The 13668-nt window shown below is 44.4% G+C and overlaps 1 protein-coding gene across 1 annotated transcript; it reads right to left on the reverse strand.

Moving 5' to 3' along the window:
• Positions 1 to 4228: 4228 nt before the first annotated feature.
• LOC140465714 (uncharacterized) lies at positions 4229 to 11750 on the reverse strand. Its single transcript, XM_072561369.1, has 2 exons — positions 11632 to 11750; positions 4229 to 7863 (listed from the first exon to the last, which is right to left on the reverse strand). The coding sequence occupies exon 2, from the start codon at positions 7473 to 7475 to the stop codon at positions 6027 to 6029; it is 1449 nt and encodes a 482-aa protein (XP_072417470.1). The 5' UTR covers positions 7476 to 7863; positions 11632 to 11750; the 3' UTR covers positions 4229 to 6026.
• Between the last annotated feature and the right edge of the window lie 1918 nt (positions 11751 to 13668).

Here is a 13668-nt window from a genome sequence, read left to right on the forward strand (position 1 = left end):
ATCCATAAGGCAGCATTTCTGACAGTGCAGCATGCCCTCAGCACTGCATTGGGGTGTCTGGCAGGTTACATGCTCAAGTTTCCTGAGAATCCACACCATTCTGATTCAGAAGCAAGTGTACCATCATAACAAATTAAAGAATGACAAATATGGTTAGATGCAACACTATCACATCAATTGATGAGGAAGACTTCTTTGCAGCCCTTGGTTGATTTGGGAGTTCATATTTTATTTAAATTACATTGCGAGTTTGATACATACTGCGTTCTGACACAGATTCACCATTTGTAATGTTCATCAGCGTTTTCTTTTTGCAGCTTCTGTTGGGCCTGCTGTGTATTTCCAGCATTTCCTGCTCCTAACGATGTCAAGTACATTCCCACAGCTAATGGTGGGCTCTGTATTTGTCTGTAATCCAATTCTTCACCATCTGTTAGATTCAATGATAAGCACAAGGTGGATTTTCTCTTTGATTCCGCTGCTGAAAAGTGCTGAGCATCAGTTTAAACATCAGTGATTGCACAAGTAAAGAGCATGTCAACACTGCAGCACAATAGGTGCATGTTGCCACAGAGATGACAGCAACATAGAGATGTAAAATTGTTGAAGAAAATGATAAGCAAAATGCATGAAGTTATTTCAGAAAATGCAACTGTCAATGGCTTACCTGGTTTTGTTTATTTATACTAACACTGGTTATGAGAATCAAAGACAGTTTTGTTTTGGGTAACTTACAATCTGGTTTCATCTTGACAGCTTGCCATTGGCTGCTGTCATGTGATTGTTCCGTACTTCAAGTTGCCCCACTGTATCCAGCAGTTGAATATTGAATAAGGTGGCTCAGTGAAATGGATGGGAACCAGAATGGAACTAAGACACATTAAACAAGGGGATACCATTATCACCATGGAAACTGTGTCTGGTAATCAACCAATGATACACGCTACTTGGCGACGGGTAGCATCACTCTGGAGGAGAGCATCACCTGGACTAAATCCCTTTGGCAGACCGCAAACCCCAGACGGTCCGACAGATGAAGCATCTGGTCACCCATTACTGAAAGAATCAGCGCTAAGTGGGAGATCCCTATTAATTGTTTTAACCACATCTCAATATGCCAGTCCCTAACAGGCCGGCTAGAAAAAATTATGGGGATTGACACTCATTTCCTTGATATTGCAACACAGAAATCACCAAAACCACAGCATTATTTCATAGATCAATATAAATCAAAGATAATAAACAACACGACACAGTCATGAAAGTAAGGTAATAGTGTATAAAACAGAGATTTTTAAAACTAATTTTGTACCTTGTCCTCTCCCAGTTTCACACTCTGCCTCTAATTACTTCATGGATGAGGCATACTCCTGGTTTCCATTTGATACAAATTATGTAGAGGCACTGGAGAAGATTAAAGCAAAATTGACAAGAAGGATGCCAAAACTGAGAGGGCTATTGATCAGACGAGGCAGAGAGAGAGAGAGAGAGAGAGAGAGAGAGAGAGAGAGAGAGAGAAATACAGACAAAAGAGAGAGAGAGAGAGAGAGAGAGAGAGAGATACAGACAAAGGAGAGATAGAGAGATACAGACAAAGGAGAGAAAGAGAGAGAGAGATATACAGACAAAGGAGAAATAGTGAGATACAGACAAAGGAGAGAGAGAGAGAGAGACAGACAGACAAAGGAGAGAGAGAGAGAAACTGACACCACAGTGAACCTGCACAGTTACTGCCTTTGCTGTTTGAATTCATGTATCGCTGGACATCAAAATGCATCTGGGAAAATTAACAAACAGTGATATTCACAACTGATCTTGGAGGAACCTGTTCGGGCGAAGTCACAGCACAGAAACAGAGAAGTGAATAATTTTAAATGTGGCCTACAGAAAGTCTGCAGCAGTGAGTAGAGTGGTTTCTTTCTTGATTATATGTTTGTTGAGATATGTCTCTTGATGAAACATAAAATTTAAGCCATAACTATTAATTTAGCCCAGAGCAGTGTTTTGCAGAGGAATGACACAGTGTTACTTTCTGAGTCTGTAGATTGTGAAGGAGCAAAAAATGGCTTTAGTAGAGCGATATGCGCTTCTTGTCAGATGTGGGAGTTTAAGGAAAGTTTACGGGTTACAGTGTAGTATATCTACAATAAATGCTGTTGGTTATGAATCCTATCAGATTGAATGGATCAGTTGGAGAGACAATTAGAGGCAATGAGGAATTTGCAACAGCAATGGTATGTGATGGATGGCAGTTATAGGAAGGGGGAAAAGTTGCAGATACCATCACATGGATGGATTAACTCCAGGAAAGGTAAGAGAGGTACGCAGTTAGTGCAGGAATCTTCTGTGGCTATCCCCATTTCAAACAAGTATGCTGTTTTGGAAAATGCCAGGGGTGATCACTTCACAGGGGAACGTAGCACAAACAGCCAAGTTTCTGGTATTGAGACTGACTCTAATGTAATGAGGGGTATGTCGGGTTCCAAAAGATCAATTTTGTTAGGGGACTCTCTAGTCTGAGGCACAGACAGACATTTCTGTGGCCAGCAGCTTAAAATTAGAATGGTGTGTTGCTTCCCTTGTGCTAGGATCAAGGGTATCTCAGGGAGGGTGCAAAATGTTCTAAAGAGGAAGAGGGGCCAGTAAGAGGTCATCGTCTACCTTGGAACCAACGACATAGGAAGGGAAAATGTTGAGATTCTGAAGGGAGATTAGAGAGTTAGGCAGGAATTTAAAAAGGGAGGTCCTCAAGGGTAGTAATATCTGGATTACTCCCGGTGCTATGAGCTAGTGAGGGCAGGAATAGGAGGATAGAGCAGATGAATGCTTGGCTGAGGAGCTGGTGTATGGGAGAAGGATTCACATTTTGGATCATTGGAATCTCTTCTGGGGTAGAAGTGACCTGTACAAGAAGGATGGATTGCACCTAAATTGGAAGGGGACTAATATACTGGCAGGGAGATTTGCTAGAGCTGTTCAAGAGGATTTAAACTAATAAGGTGGGGGGGTTGGGACCCATGGAGATAGTGAGGAAAGAGAGCAATTTGAGACTGGAACAGTGGAGAACAGAAGTGAGTTAAACAGTCAGGGCAGGCAGGGACAAGCTAGGACTAATAAATTAAACTGCATTTATTTCAATGCAAGGGGCCTAACAGGGAAGGCAGATGAACTCAGGGCATGGTTAGGAACACGGGACTGGGATAACATAGCAATTACAGAAACATGGCTCAGGGATCGGCAGGACTGGCAGTTTAATGTTCCAGGATACAAATGCTACAGGAAGGATGGAAAGGGAGGCAAAAGAGAGGAGGGGGAGTGGCAATTGAGTAAATCTTTTGATTAATCATCAAATTAGTCCATATGCTTCTCTTTATTATTATTCAGAATAAAATACATTATAACCAGATTTTCCTTATAATAACTTGTTTATTATAAACAAACATATTCTTACAGTAAGTGTCAAAACTGGTTAACAACTGAGCTACTATGCAGAATTAAGCTATTGCCCCTTAATCCCAACATAGACAGTCTCACAATAGACAAGATAAGGCAACACTGCAGAGGTGATAGGGTTTTTTAAAGAGAAATTTGAAGAATAATGTATCGAGAGTTTAAACTCAAAAGGTCAAAACAAAGGAAGACCGCTTATGGTCCAGTTGACTTCCTGTAGCTGAGATCATACTTCTGACACCCACAGAACTGAGGGAAATCTTTCAATCAAACTTTGTTTCAGAAGGAAAGTCAGTCGAATTTAGATCTTTGAACGGAAGTGACAATTCCAAAGTTTTGTTTTTGCAATTTGCCAGTCACTGAAACTTTTGCAAGAGGCTTCAAATGTATCTTAACAAAAGTTCCACATTTATTAGACACAAAAGCAAAAAAAAATAAACAATTCTGTACAACATAAGTATAATACATATATCAGAATAAAGATGCAACCCATTTTCCCTCAATAACTTTTACTGAAGGTTCACCTGTTGCCACATCAGAGATGTTTGTTCAGTTGGCAGGACTGGACTTGTTTGCTTTCTGGCAAATCTTTAGTATTAATGCCTCTCCACGAGACCCTTAAACAAATGGCTCACATAGCTGATGTATTTCTTAACAAGAGTTCCTTCAAATCCTCTTCCAAAGCCTTATGTTTCTTCAGCTTTTTAGAACTTATTTCTCCTGCCCCCCCCCCCCACACACAAAGAAACCTTCTCCCCCCACCCCCCCCCCCCCCACACACACACAAAAAAATAAATTTTGAATGGCTGTCTTTCTCTAAGAGGAAACTGCTTTGTATCTGTCTCCTTGTGTCGTATGACGCATCATGGTGAGATGATATCCTGATATTTTTAATCACCCTCTTCTCTTTTTCTCAAAAGCACTGAACTGGTCATTCCCTGGGTTTCTTCAAAGCCTGACTTCGAGTCAAAGATGTGCAGCACTGAAACAGATCCTTTGGTCCAACTTGTCCATGCCGACCAGATATCCGAAATTAATCTAGTCCCAGCATTTGGCCCATATCCCTCTAAACCTTTCCTATTCACATACCCATCCAAGGGACTTTTAAATGTTGTAATTGTACCAGCCTCCACCATTTCCTCTGGCAGCTCATTCCAAACACTCGAGACCCTCCGCATGAAAACATTGCCCCTCAGGTCTCTTAAATCTTTCCCCTTTCACCTTAAACCATCCCCTCTCGGTTTGAACTCCCCTATCCTGGGGGAAAAAAAAGAGGGCAAGGGAGTTTTACAACACCTGTAAACACATTCGATTACATAATGTCACTCAGAACTCAAAATTAACCTAAAACATCCTTCAATGTACACAATACAGATATACACATCACAATTAAAGCTATGCATTGTCTGGCCATTTTAGAACCAAAATTTCTCAATCATAATGATAATGGCTAAAGATCCTTCAATACAAATATTAATTGTCACTTAACTTCCCAAGTACAATAAAAGAGTTTGAATTTCAAGCAACATGTTAGCAACAGTCAGTATGGTATCCAATAATTTGAAATAAAAACACTGTAGTAGCCACCTCAAGAATGCCTTGCTTTCTAACTTGTAACTGTTTAGGGCGAGTTCTGTTGAAAGAGTCAATTTTACCTTTCCATCTGACCTAATTTACATGAAGCAGACTGGACTGCCAGTTGGCTTCAAATAGAACCAATTATTTTTTGAGGATGGAGAATTATTCAGATGCACACTCATTCTTGGTGATGTGAGGTGGCAGCCGAGAAGAACTGGCATTAATCTGTAAGAAAGGGAATTCTATTTTCTGTCCAAAGTCCTATGTGTTGTGGTGGAGTGATTGCGCTACCAAATCAAATTGACCTATGGTGTCACCTGGTGGCCACAGTTTACCTTGACAGGCCTGTTGACATAGGAAATGAATTAATGCCCTTTATCAGGAAGAGATAGAACCATAGGCTGCTGACAGTGTGGAAACAGGCCATTCGGCCCAACAAGTCCACACCAACCCTCCAAACAGTAAACCACCCAAACCCATATTCCTACCATATTAATCTACATTTCCCCCTGACCAATGCACCTTACCTACACATCCCTGAACACTATGGATAATTTAGCGTGGCCAATATGCTAAACCTGCATATTTTTGGACTGTGGGAGAAAACCGGAACACCTAGAGGAAACCCACACAGACATGAGAGTGTGCAAACTCCACACAGACAGTCGCCCAATGGTGGAATTGAACCTGGGTCCCTGGTGCCATAAGGCAGCGGGGCTAACTAGTGAGCCACCATGCCATCCCTGAGCCACTGTGCGGTTGGGGGGCAGGGGGTTGTAGTCCAGCAGAAAACAAAGGATGCCCACCGGCTCTCCCACTGCACCCACTGTCAGAAGGGCAGGAGGTTCTGTCCTGGGGGTGACCCACAGCAGCATCACCAACAGAATCCTTTTGTTGGGAGCACTGGTGCCCCTGCTGGCTGCCTCCACACAGTTGCAGGACAAGGTGAAGCTCCGCCCACACTCAGGTCAGGTGAATGGCCTCTCCCCAGTGTGAACCTACTGATGGGTGAACAGGGTGGGGGAAATCGCTGAAGGCCTTCCCTCACTCAGGGCAGATGAAGGGCCACTTCCCCTCATGTGAACCTGCTGGTGCCCCAGCAGGGAGGAGGAATTACTGAAGGCCTTCCCGCACTCGGGGCAGCTGAAGGGCCTTTCCCTGGTGTGGATCCGCTGGTGGGTCTGTAGATAGCAGAACCGGGTGAAAGCCTTCCCACACTCGGGGCAGCTGAAGGGCCTCTCCCCGGTGTGGATCCGCTGGTGGATCTGTAGATGAGAGGACCGGGTGAAGGCCTTCCCACACTCGGGGCAGCTGTACGGCCTCTCCCCGGTGTGGATCCGCTGGTGGGTCTGTAGATGGCAGAACCGGGTGAAAGCCTTCCCACACTCGGGGCAGCTGAAGGGCCTCTCCCCGGTGTGGATCCGCTGGTGGGTCCGTAGATGGCAGGGCCGGGTGAAGGCCTTCCCACACTGGGGGCAGCTGTACGGCCTCTCCCCGGTGTGGATCCGCTGGTGGACCATGAGTTTGAAGGCCTGGTTAAAGCCCTTCCCGCACTCAGGACAGCTGAAGGGCTTCTGTCTGGTGTGGACTTGCTGGTGGGCCTGTAGTTGGCAGAACTGGGTGAAGGCCTTCCCACACTTGGGACAGCTGAAGGGCCTCTCCCCGGTGTGGATCCGCTGGTGGGCCTTTAGATGGGCAAAACGGGTGAAGGCCTTCCCACACTCGGGACAGCTGAAGGGCCTCTCCCCGGTGTGGGTCTGCTGGTGCTTCAGCAAGGCAGAGGAGAAAGCAAAGGCCTTCCCACACTCGGGGCAGCTGAAGGGCCTCTCCCCGGTGTGGATCCGCTGGTGCATCAGCAAGGCGGAGGAGATAGCAAAGGCCTTCCCACACTCGGGGCAGCTGAAGGGCTTCTCCCCGGTGTGGATCCGCTGGTGCACCAGCAGGGCGGAGGAGAAAGCGAAGGCCTTCTCACACTTGGGGCAGGTGTACGGCCTCTCCTTGGTGTGGATCCGTTGGTGCAGCAGCAGGGAGGAGGGCTGGGAGAAGGCCTTCCCGCACTCGAGGCAGGAGAATGGCTTCTCACCCGTGTGGACTCGCCAGTGCACCTGGAGTTGGGAGGCCTGCCTAAAGGCCTTCTTGCACTTGGGGCAGGAGAATGGTTTCTCCCCGGTGTGGATCCGCTGGTGGATCCGCATTTGGGAGGATTGGGTAAAGCCCTTCCCGCACTCAGGGCACCTGAAGGGCCTCTCCCCTGTGTGGACCCGCCGGTGCACCAGCAGGGAGGAGGATTTGACAAAGGCCTTCCCACACTCGGGGCAAGGGAACGGCTTCTCCCCGGTGTGACTGCGCCGATGGGTCTCCAGGATAGATGGGGCACGGAAGCTTTTCCCGCAATCGTCACACTTCCACGGTTTCTCACCGGGGCAGGATCCCTTAGGTTTTCCCATGGCCGAAGCCTCAGCCACACACAATCTTGTGTATAGGCCCTTCCCCACTCTTTCCAGGCTGTATGACTGTTTCAGGCTCCACGCTCAGTGCACTGCAACAGCAGGGTCTCTCATTCAGTCCCACGGGAGCTGAAAACGTATTGGAACATGAAGCAAAAAGATTTCTCCTCACAGAATCATAGCCGAAAACTGTTGCGGTCCCAATGCATTGAGTGAACTGTCAGACATTGACGTGAAAGTGAGGACCTCAGACGCTGGAGAGTCAAGAGTCGAAAAGTGCAATGCTGGAAAAGCACAGCAGGTCAGGCAGACTCCGAGGAGCAGGAGAATCAGTGTTTCAGCTTCACCTGTTAATTTTGAAACTTCTGTCTTCAGATCTTCAAATACTCTGTAAAATGATATTACAAGAGTCATCATTGTCAGTCCTGGGTGAAATTCAGAACAAGCAATTCTACTTTCTGCAGACTATTCTTTTCTTCAGTTATTCCACAAAATTGAAAGTACCATGTCTCTCTCTCTCTCTCTCTCTCTCTCTCTCTCTCTCTGTTCTCACTACGCTCTAACTAATTCTCCTGAAGGTACTGATTCAGGATCTCACAGGAGCAGAAAAGCAAAAACAACAAGACTTTGAATTTTGGATAACTCTACCTGAAAGTTAATATCTTTCACGACATTGGGATACTGCTGAGAGTGAGCAGGTCTGATTTTGGGAAGCGAAAGAGTAAGAAAATTCAGGGGTAACCTGCAAAACAGCTTCTTGAGAAGCAACCAGACACAAAATGATTAGTGTGGAGTGTGGTGGGGGGGTGGCAGGGGGAAGGAGAGATGTTGTGGTGGGAATGAAACATCAGGGCTTTGACACCGACAACCAGAGAGAAACTGAACAAACAGATATTGCAATCGTCAGTGGTAAGGCAGAGTCATTGAAATACAGCACAGAAACAGACCCTTCAGTCCAACTCATCCATGTCGACCAGATATCCTGACCTAATCTAGTCCCATTTGCCAGCACTTTGCCCATATCCCTCTAAACCCTGGTGAAAGTGAGGACGGCAGACACTGGAAATTAAGAGTCAAGAGTGTGATGCTGGAAAAGCACAGCATCCGAGATGCAGGAAAATTGATGTTTCAGGTAAAAGCCTTAGGTCCCTGTTAATCTTTCCTCCCCCTCACCCTGAACCTACTGCCTTTTAGTTCTGGACTCCTCCATCCCAGGGAAAAGTCCTTGTCTGTTCACTCCGTGACTCAATTTCTCGCATCATCACTTTATTCAACATTTCCCTCCCATCGGGTAATATCCAACGCCCATTCGCTGTCTTTGCAGCTCCTAAATCTTTTAGTTCCTTTTCCCCCCTTGCAGTAAACAACGGGCACCCTGAAGATCTGGAATTGCAGGTATTAGGGAGGATATCACCGCTCCCTGTGGATTCAGAGCTGCTTCTTTAGTTACCTCATCAGCCAGTAATGTAGCTTTCCATTCTTTAATTAACAATGAATTAATGCAGTCATGTTTTAAATTAACCATGGATCAATATGACAGGTCACTGAGAATGTGTGAAGGAATCCTGCCAATTAATATTGATTCAGGCTAACACAATAGATTTATTATAAATATTAATTATTAATTATACATATTATATAAATATAAAAATCATTATCTGTAATTCAGGGTCAAAACGCAACAAGTGACTAAAACATTTTTAAAACTCTAATTGCGCAGTTCTGTTTGTTTACCAGTCACTAGTGACTTCTCATTCTGTTTCTGTAATTGTTTTGCTCGAGCCCATTCATTTTTTAAGAAACTCAACAGGTTTCATAGCACCATTTGCAGTTAATTCAATCCCCAATTTGGTGGCAGTATCTTGTCATGAGCGCAAAACTGTTTCTTCGTGCCTCTCATCACAAAACTGTCGCCATAATCCAATTAACTCTTTCTTTCCCGCTCCCTTCGACTTAAAGTTTAAGGATGACCTTGCTGCCCCTGTATCTACTAGGAAAACTGTGTCCTCTTTGTAAGGTCCCACCTTTAAATTTATCAAGGGCTCCTGGTGGGTCCTGGGGGCAGGAACTCCTGACATCCCTATTTTTCATCAAGGTTCATAAATGGTACTGCCTTTGCTTCCTTTTTCAAATCTGGACACTCTCTCTTAAAGTGACCCGTCCTTTCACAGCAATAACATCCCGCCTGTGGGGATTTCCACTTCGATCCTTGTTCCTGTCCACCAGACCCCTTACCATCTCCTCCCTGACCATTCCGGTTTCCTTCTCCTTTTAGTTTTGTCCTTTTCTTTATTACCTCATCAGCCGTGGACTATCATTATTTTTCCCTTTTGTTTCCACTTCTCATGTTACATTGCCAGATCAATTGCTGACCCGATTTAACCAACTGAACAGCCTTAGGGCAACCTAATGGCCGTTCTTCATCACCCAATGTTTTATTTTGACCTTGAGAATTTTTTTTTTAGAAATATTGCAATATTTCTTGCTCCCCATAACTTCAAATACCAATTCATCAATTCATGCTTGACTAACTTTAAAGCCTGTTCCTAACTATACATTTTGGAACCTTACTTGTAAATATATATTTATATATTATAAATTCATTTATTCAGTATTTAATATTTAAAATGTAAAATGCATACTTTGAAATCCACTATAATTACCCAGTTTTAGTCCCTTCATTTAAATCCAAAATTAGTTTTCTTAAGTAGTCCTGACCAATCATTGCTCAATTACAATGCTATAGGTCATGAAATAACCGTAGCTGCCTTAAAAGGATTTATCTATTCAAGTAAAAAAAACTTCTAATGCATGAACAATGGCCGAATCCAAGGTCAGATATTAACCATAGGATTTTTTTTATTACAATCTAATGTTGAACTGAAACTTCAACTGTCCTCCATAAATCGCTTTTATGTAAGGATAAAAGAGATTAGTTAGAAATTGATAGTGAGGCAGTCATGACCTGTAAAAAGAACAGGAGTTAAACATATTATTTCATAATCACTGTAGAATCCTTAACCTTAAAAGAAATCATGTTAAATTTCCATAATAGAAATCAGATTCAAAACAGTCCTGGATCTCAAGCTCCAGGGAACAACGCACAAACATTTGATCACCAACAAACAAATATGCATTCAAACCAAATCACAAAGGATTAAACTTTCTATTAGCTGTACAGCTCTTTTTTCTCTCTCACACACACACCGCATCTCTCACTTTCTGGGCTTCCCGTAACCACTCCTCCAGAGGCTTCTCGCTTCACCTCTCTATCTTTTGAATCTTTTTCTGGATGTCTGGCCATGATTTAGTTACGAAGTGTACCCTCTGTAGCCTTTCAGCCACTAGTCCTTCTGACATGAAGCATAATCTGATTCCTCCTGACTGTAAGGCTGTTTTCTGTTGACATATAAGTTCAAATATTTACAAACCCAGTCTTCGTCCGACCTGTACTTTGGCCAGAAGACAGCGGGACGAAGAATGGATTCCTTAGTCCGTACAAAGCAACAATATTTAATCATCTTTTTCCTGTCTTTCCCCCTAGTACAAGTATTATTTTTTCAATTCCCCAACATCCTGCCCAACAGACTTTCTGGAGATATGTTATCAGGGACCCCACCTCCATTCCCCTTTCCTTTCCAGAGGCTTTTTCCTTCCCCTCGGCACAGCCCATATTGAGTTCCATCGTTAGTCCCTCTGTGGTCTATTGTTAGCATATATCCTCTTTCACTGCCAGCTGCTTCCTAAAGCAACATTTCCACACTGATTGTGGTTTTTTGTTTCTGCAGAAGCAGGAAACTGCTGCTTGTGCAAGTATATCTAGCTTAACCTACTGATTTTTAGATTAGATAGATAGTGTGAAAACTTTCTATTAGCTGTACAGCTCTTCAGCCCAATAAGTCCACACCAACCCTCTGAAGTGCAACCCACCCAGACTCTACATTTACCCCTTCACCTAACAATTTTAGCATGGTCAATTCACCTAACCTGCACATTTTTTTTTGTACAGACACGGGGAGAATGTGCAAACTCCACAGAGACAGTTGCCTGAGGTGGGAATGTGAACCCAGGTCTCTGGTGCTGTGAGGCAGCAGTGCTAACCACTGTGCCACCATACCGCCCAAAAACATTTGCAATTACCCCTCACAACACATACCTGAGTGTGCAGAATCTGCTCCCTCCCTGGATTCACTCCAGTTGCTGTGAGTGAACAGATTTCCCATTTCCCCCATTCATCTCCATCCCAGGACGAGGAGTTGTCCAGTGAAACTGACAGGGCCACTTCCGCGTTCTGACGTAACAAACAGCGAGGGGCGTGGAGGGGGGGGCGGGGCGGGGCGTGGAGGGGGGGGGCGGGGCGGGGCGTGGAGGGGGGGGCGGGGCGGGGCGTGGAGGGGGCGGGGCGAAGCTCCTCGCGGCCCCCTGCACTGCGGCCCCCTGCTCTGAACGGCCGGCCTGTCGTGTGGCCCGTACTGCGCCTGCTCTGGACGGCCGGCTGGCCCGTACTGCGCCTGCTCTGGATGGCCGGCTGGCCCGCACTGCGCCTGCGCTGTCTTGCAGCTGGGGAGGAGCAGAGCACACTTTGCAAAAGTCCCTTCCCTTCATCGAATCCCTACAGTGTGGAAGCAGGCCACTCGGCCCAAAGACTCCACACTGGCCCAGCGACCTTGGTAGTCTTCTGAGGACATGGTTGCAAATACTTACTTAAAGTTCACACCTGTTTATAGAGTATTAGATCTGGTCTTTGATATAATCATTGATTGAATTCTGCACAGTTACATACATGGGGAAACTGCAGAAGAGAATGGAATCCAGGAACATGGCCCTCAGCTATCTGTCTGTTTTCTCCAGTGTGAGGAACACATACTTTAATGGAGATTGTTCTAGGTTATTGGTAGCAAAGGGGTCATTCTGTTAAAGTCTATTTAATGTTCCTGAAGGTTTCATCTGTTTTTAGATATTGTGTTTTTTGTGATTTCTCAATTTGCTTTCAAGATTCTGAGATGGAGATCAGCTGGTAGCTTATATATTGGATTTCTGGAAGGTGTGGGTTTGAATCTCTGAATGCAGTATCACAGATTTAAAGCTCATTCCTGTGCTGTGGAGAAGTGAGTTTTTTTTTGGATGAGTTGTTAACTTGAGGCCAACTCTGTCCACTTGGCTGAAAACAATCCCACTAGATTATTTTTGAGAAAATATTATCCCTGGATAGGGGATAATAATTGTGAGAAACAAAGCTCACTCACATCAATAATTTTAGTCCGAGACAAGATCTGAATCAGTCGTATCGTTTATTATGCTCCTGCAAGAGGGGTGTGGTGTCCACACACACACACACACACACACACACACACCTAATTTAACGAGTACACAATATTTATGTATTTTGTTTCTCTTCCCTCCTCCCTTGTTTACATCTGTTTCTAATCTAAACCGGCTGTTTATCTCTAAACTCATCCGGCCTTGTCCGTGACAAAATGTTTATCTCTGGCCTCACAAGGCCGTTTGACCACCCCCCTCTGTGGTCTTATTGTTATTTATCCTTCTTCACTGCCATCTGTTTCTGTGCTTGCCAAAGCAATATTTCCTTTTATCTCTTCTTCACTCCGAGCTTTATGACCTCTTAATGGTGGTCCTTGTTGTTTGTTTTTGCTGAGGCGGGAAACAGATGCTTGTAACTGTATGTACAGGCATATCTAGCTTAACCTACACCCCCTCCCCTCACAGCATCTTATCTATTTGTCTGTCACATCTGCCATCATTTGCAGGCACATTTCATTCTTGTATGCACATTTTAGCTAATGCAAAAGCAATTATATATTTCCTTCACATAGTTTTCATTCTTGTTAACTCAGCTCTTGGCTGAAACAATTATACACTGGTGTGAGTTCGTTTACCTTGCATAAGCAATTATGATTGCAGAAGTAACACTGCTTTACCTATATCCCATAATTTCCCCCTTTTTCTTTAATTATCATTTGTTATCATCTGCATATTTTCTTATATGTCGCTTCCAAATTGACAAGCATCTTTCCCGAAATTTCATTTATTTTGGAAATCTCCCCGAGGTCACTCATTCCTTCATTGTTTAACAGGTAAAGCCCTTCTCTCTGATTGCTCTTTAGGGGCATTTGTTTCATTAAGGCTGTCTCAATCAGTCTTTGGGTGTGCCCTCGTATACAGGGTATGATGC

The sequence above is a fragment of the Chiloscyllium punctatum genome, chromosome 42, assembly GCF_047496795.1.
Source record: "Chiloscyllium punctatum isolate Juve2018m chromosome 42, sChiPun1.3, whole genome shotgun sequence".
NCBI classification, from domain to species: Eukaryota; Metazoa; Chordata; class Chondrichthyes; order Orectolobiformes; family Hemiscylliidae; genus Chiloscyllium; species Chiloscyllium punctatum.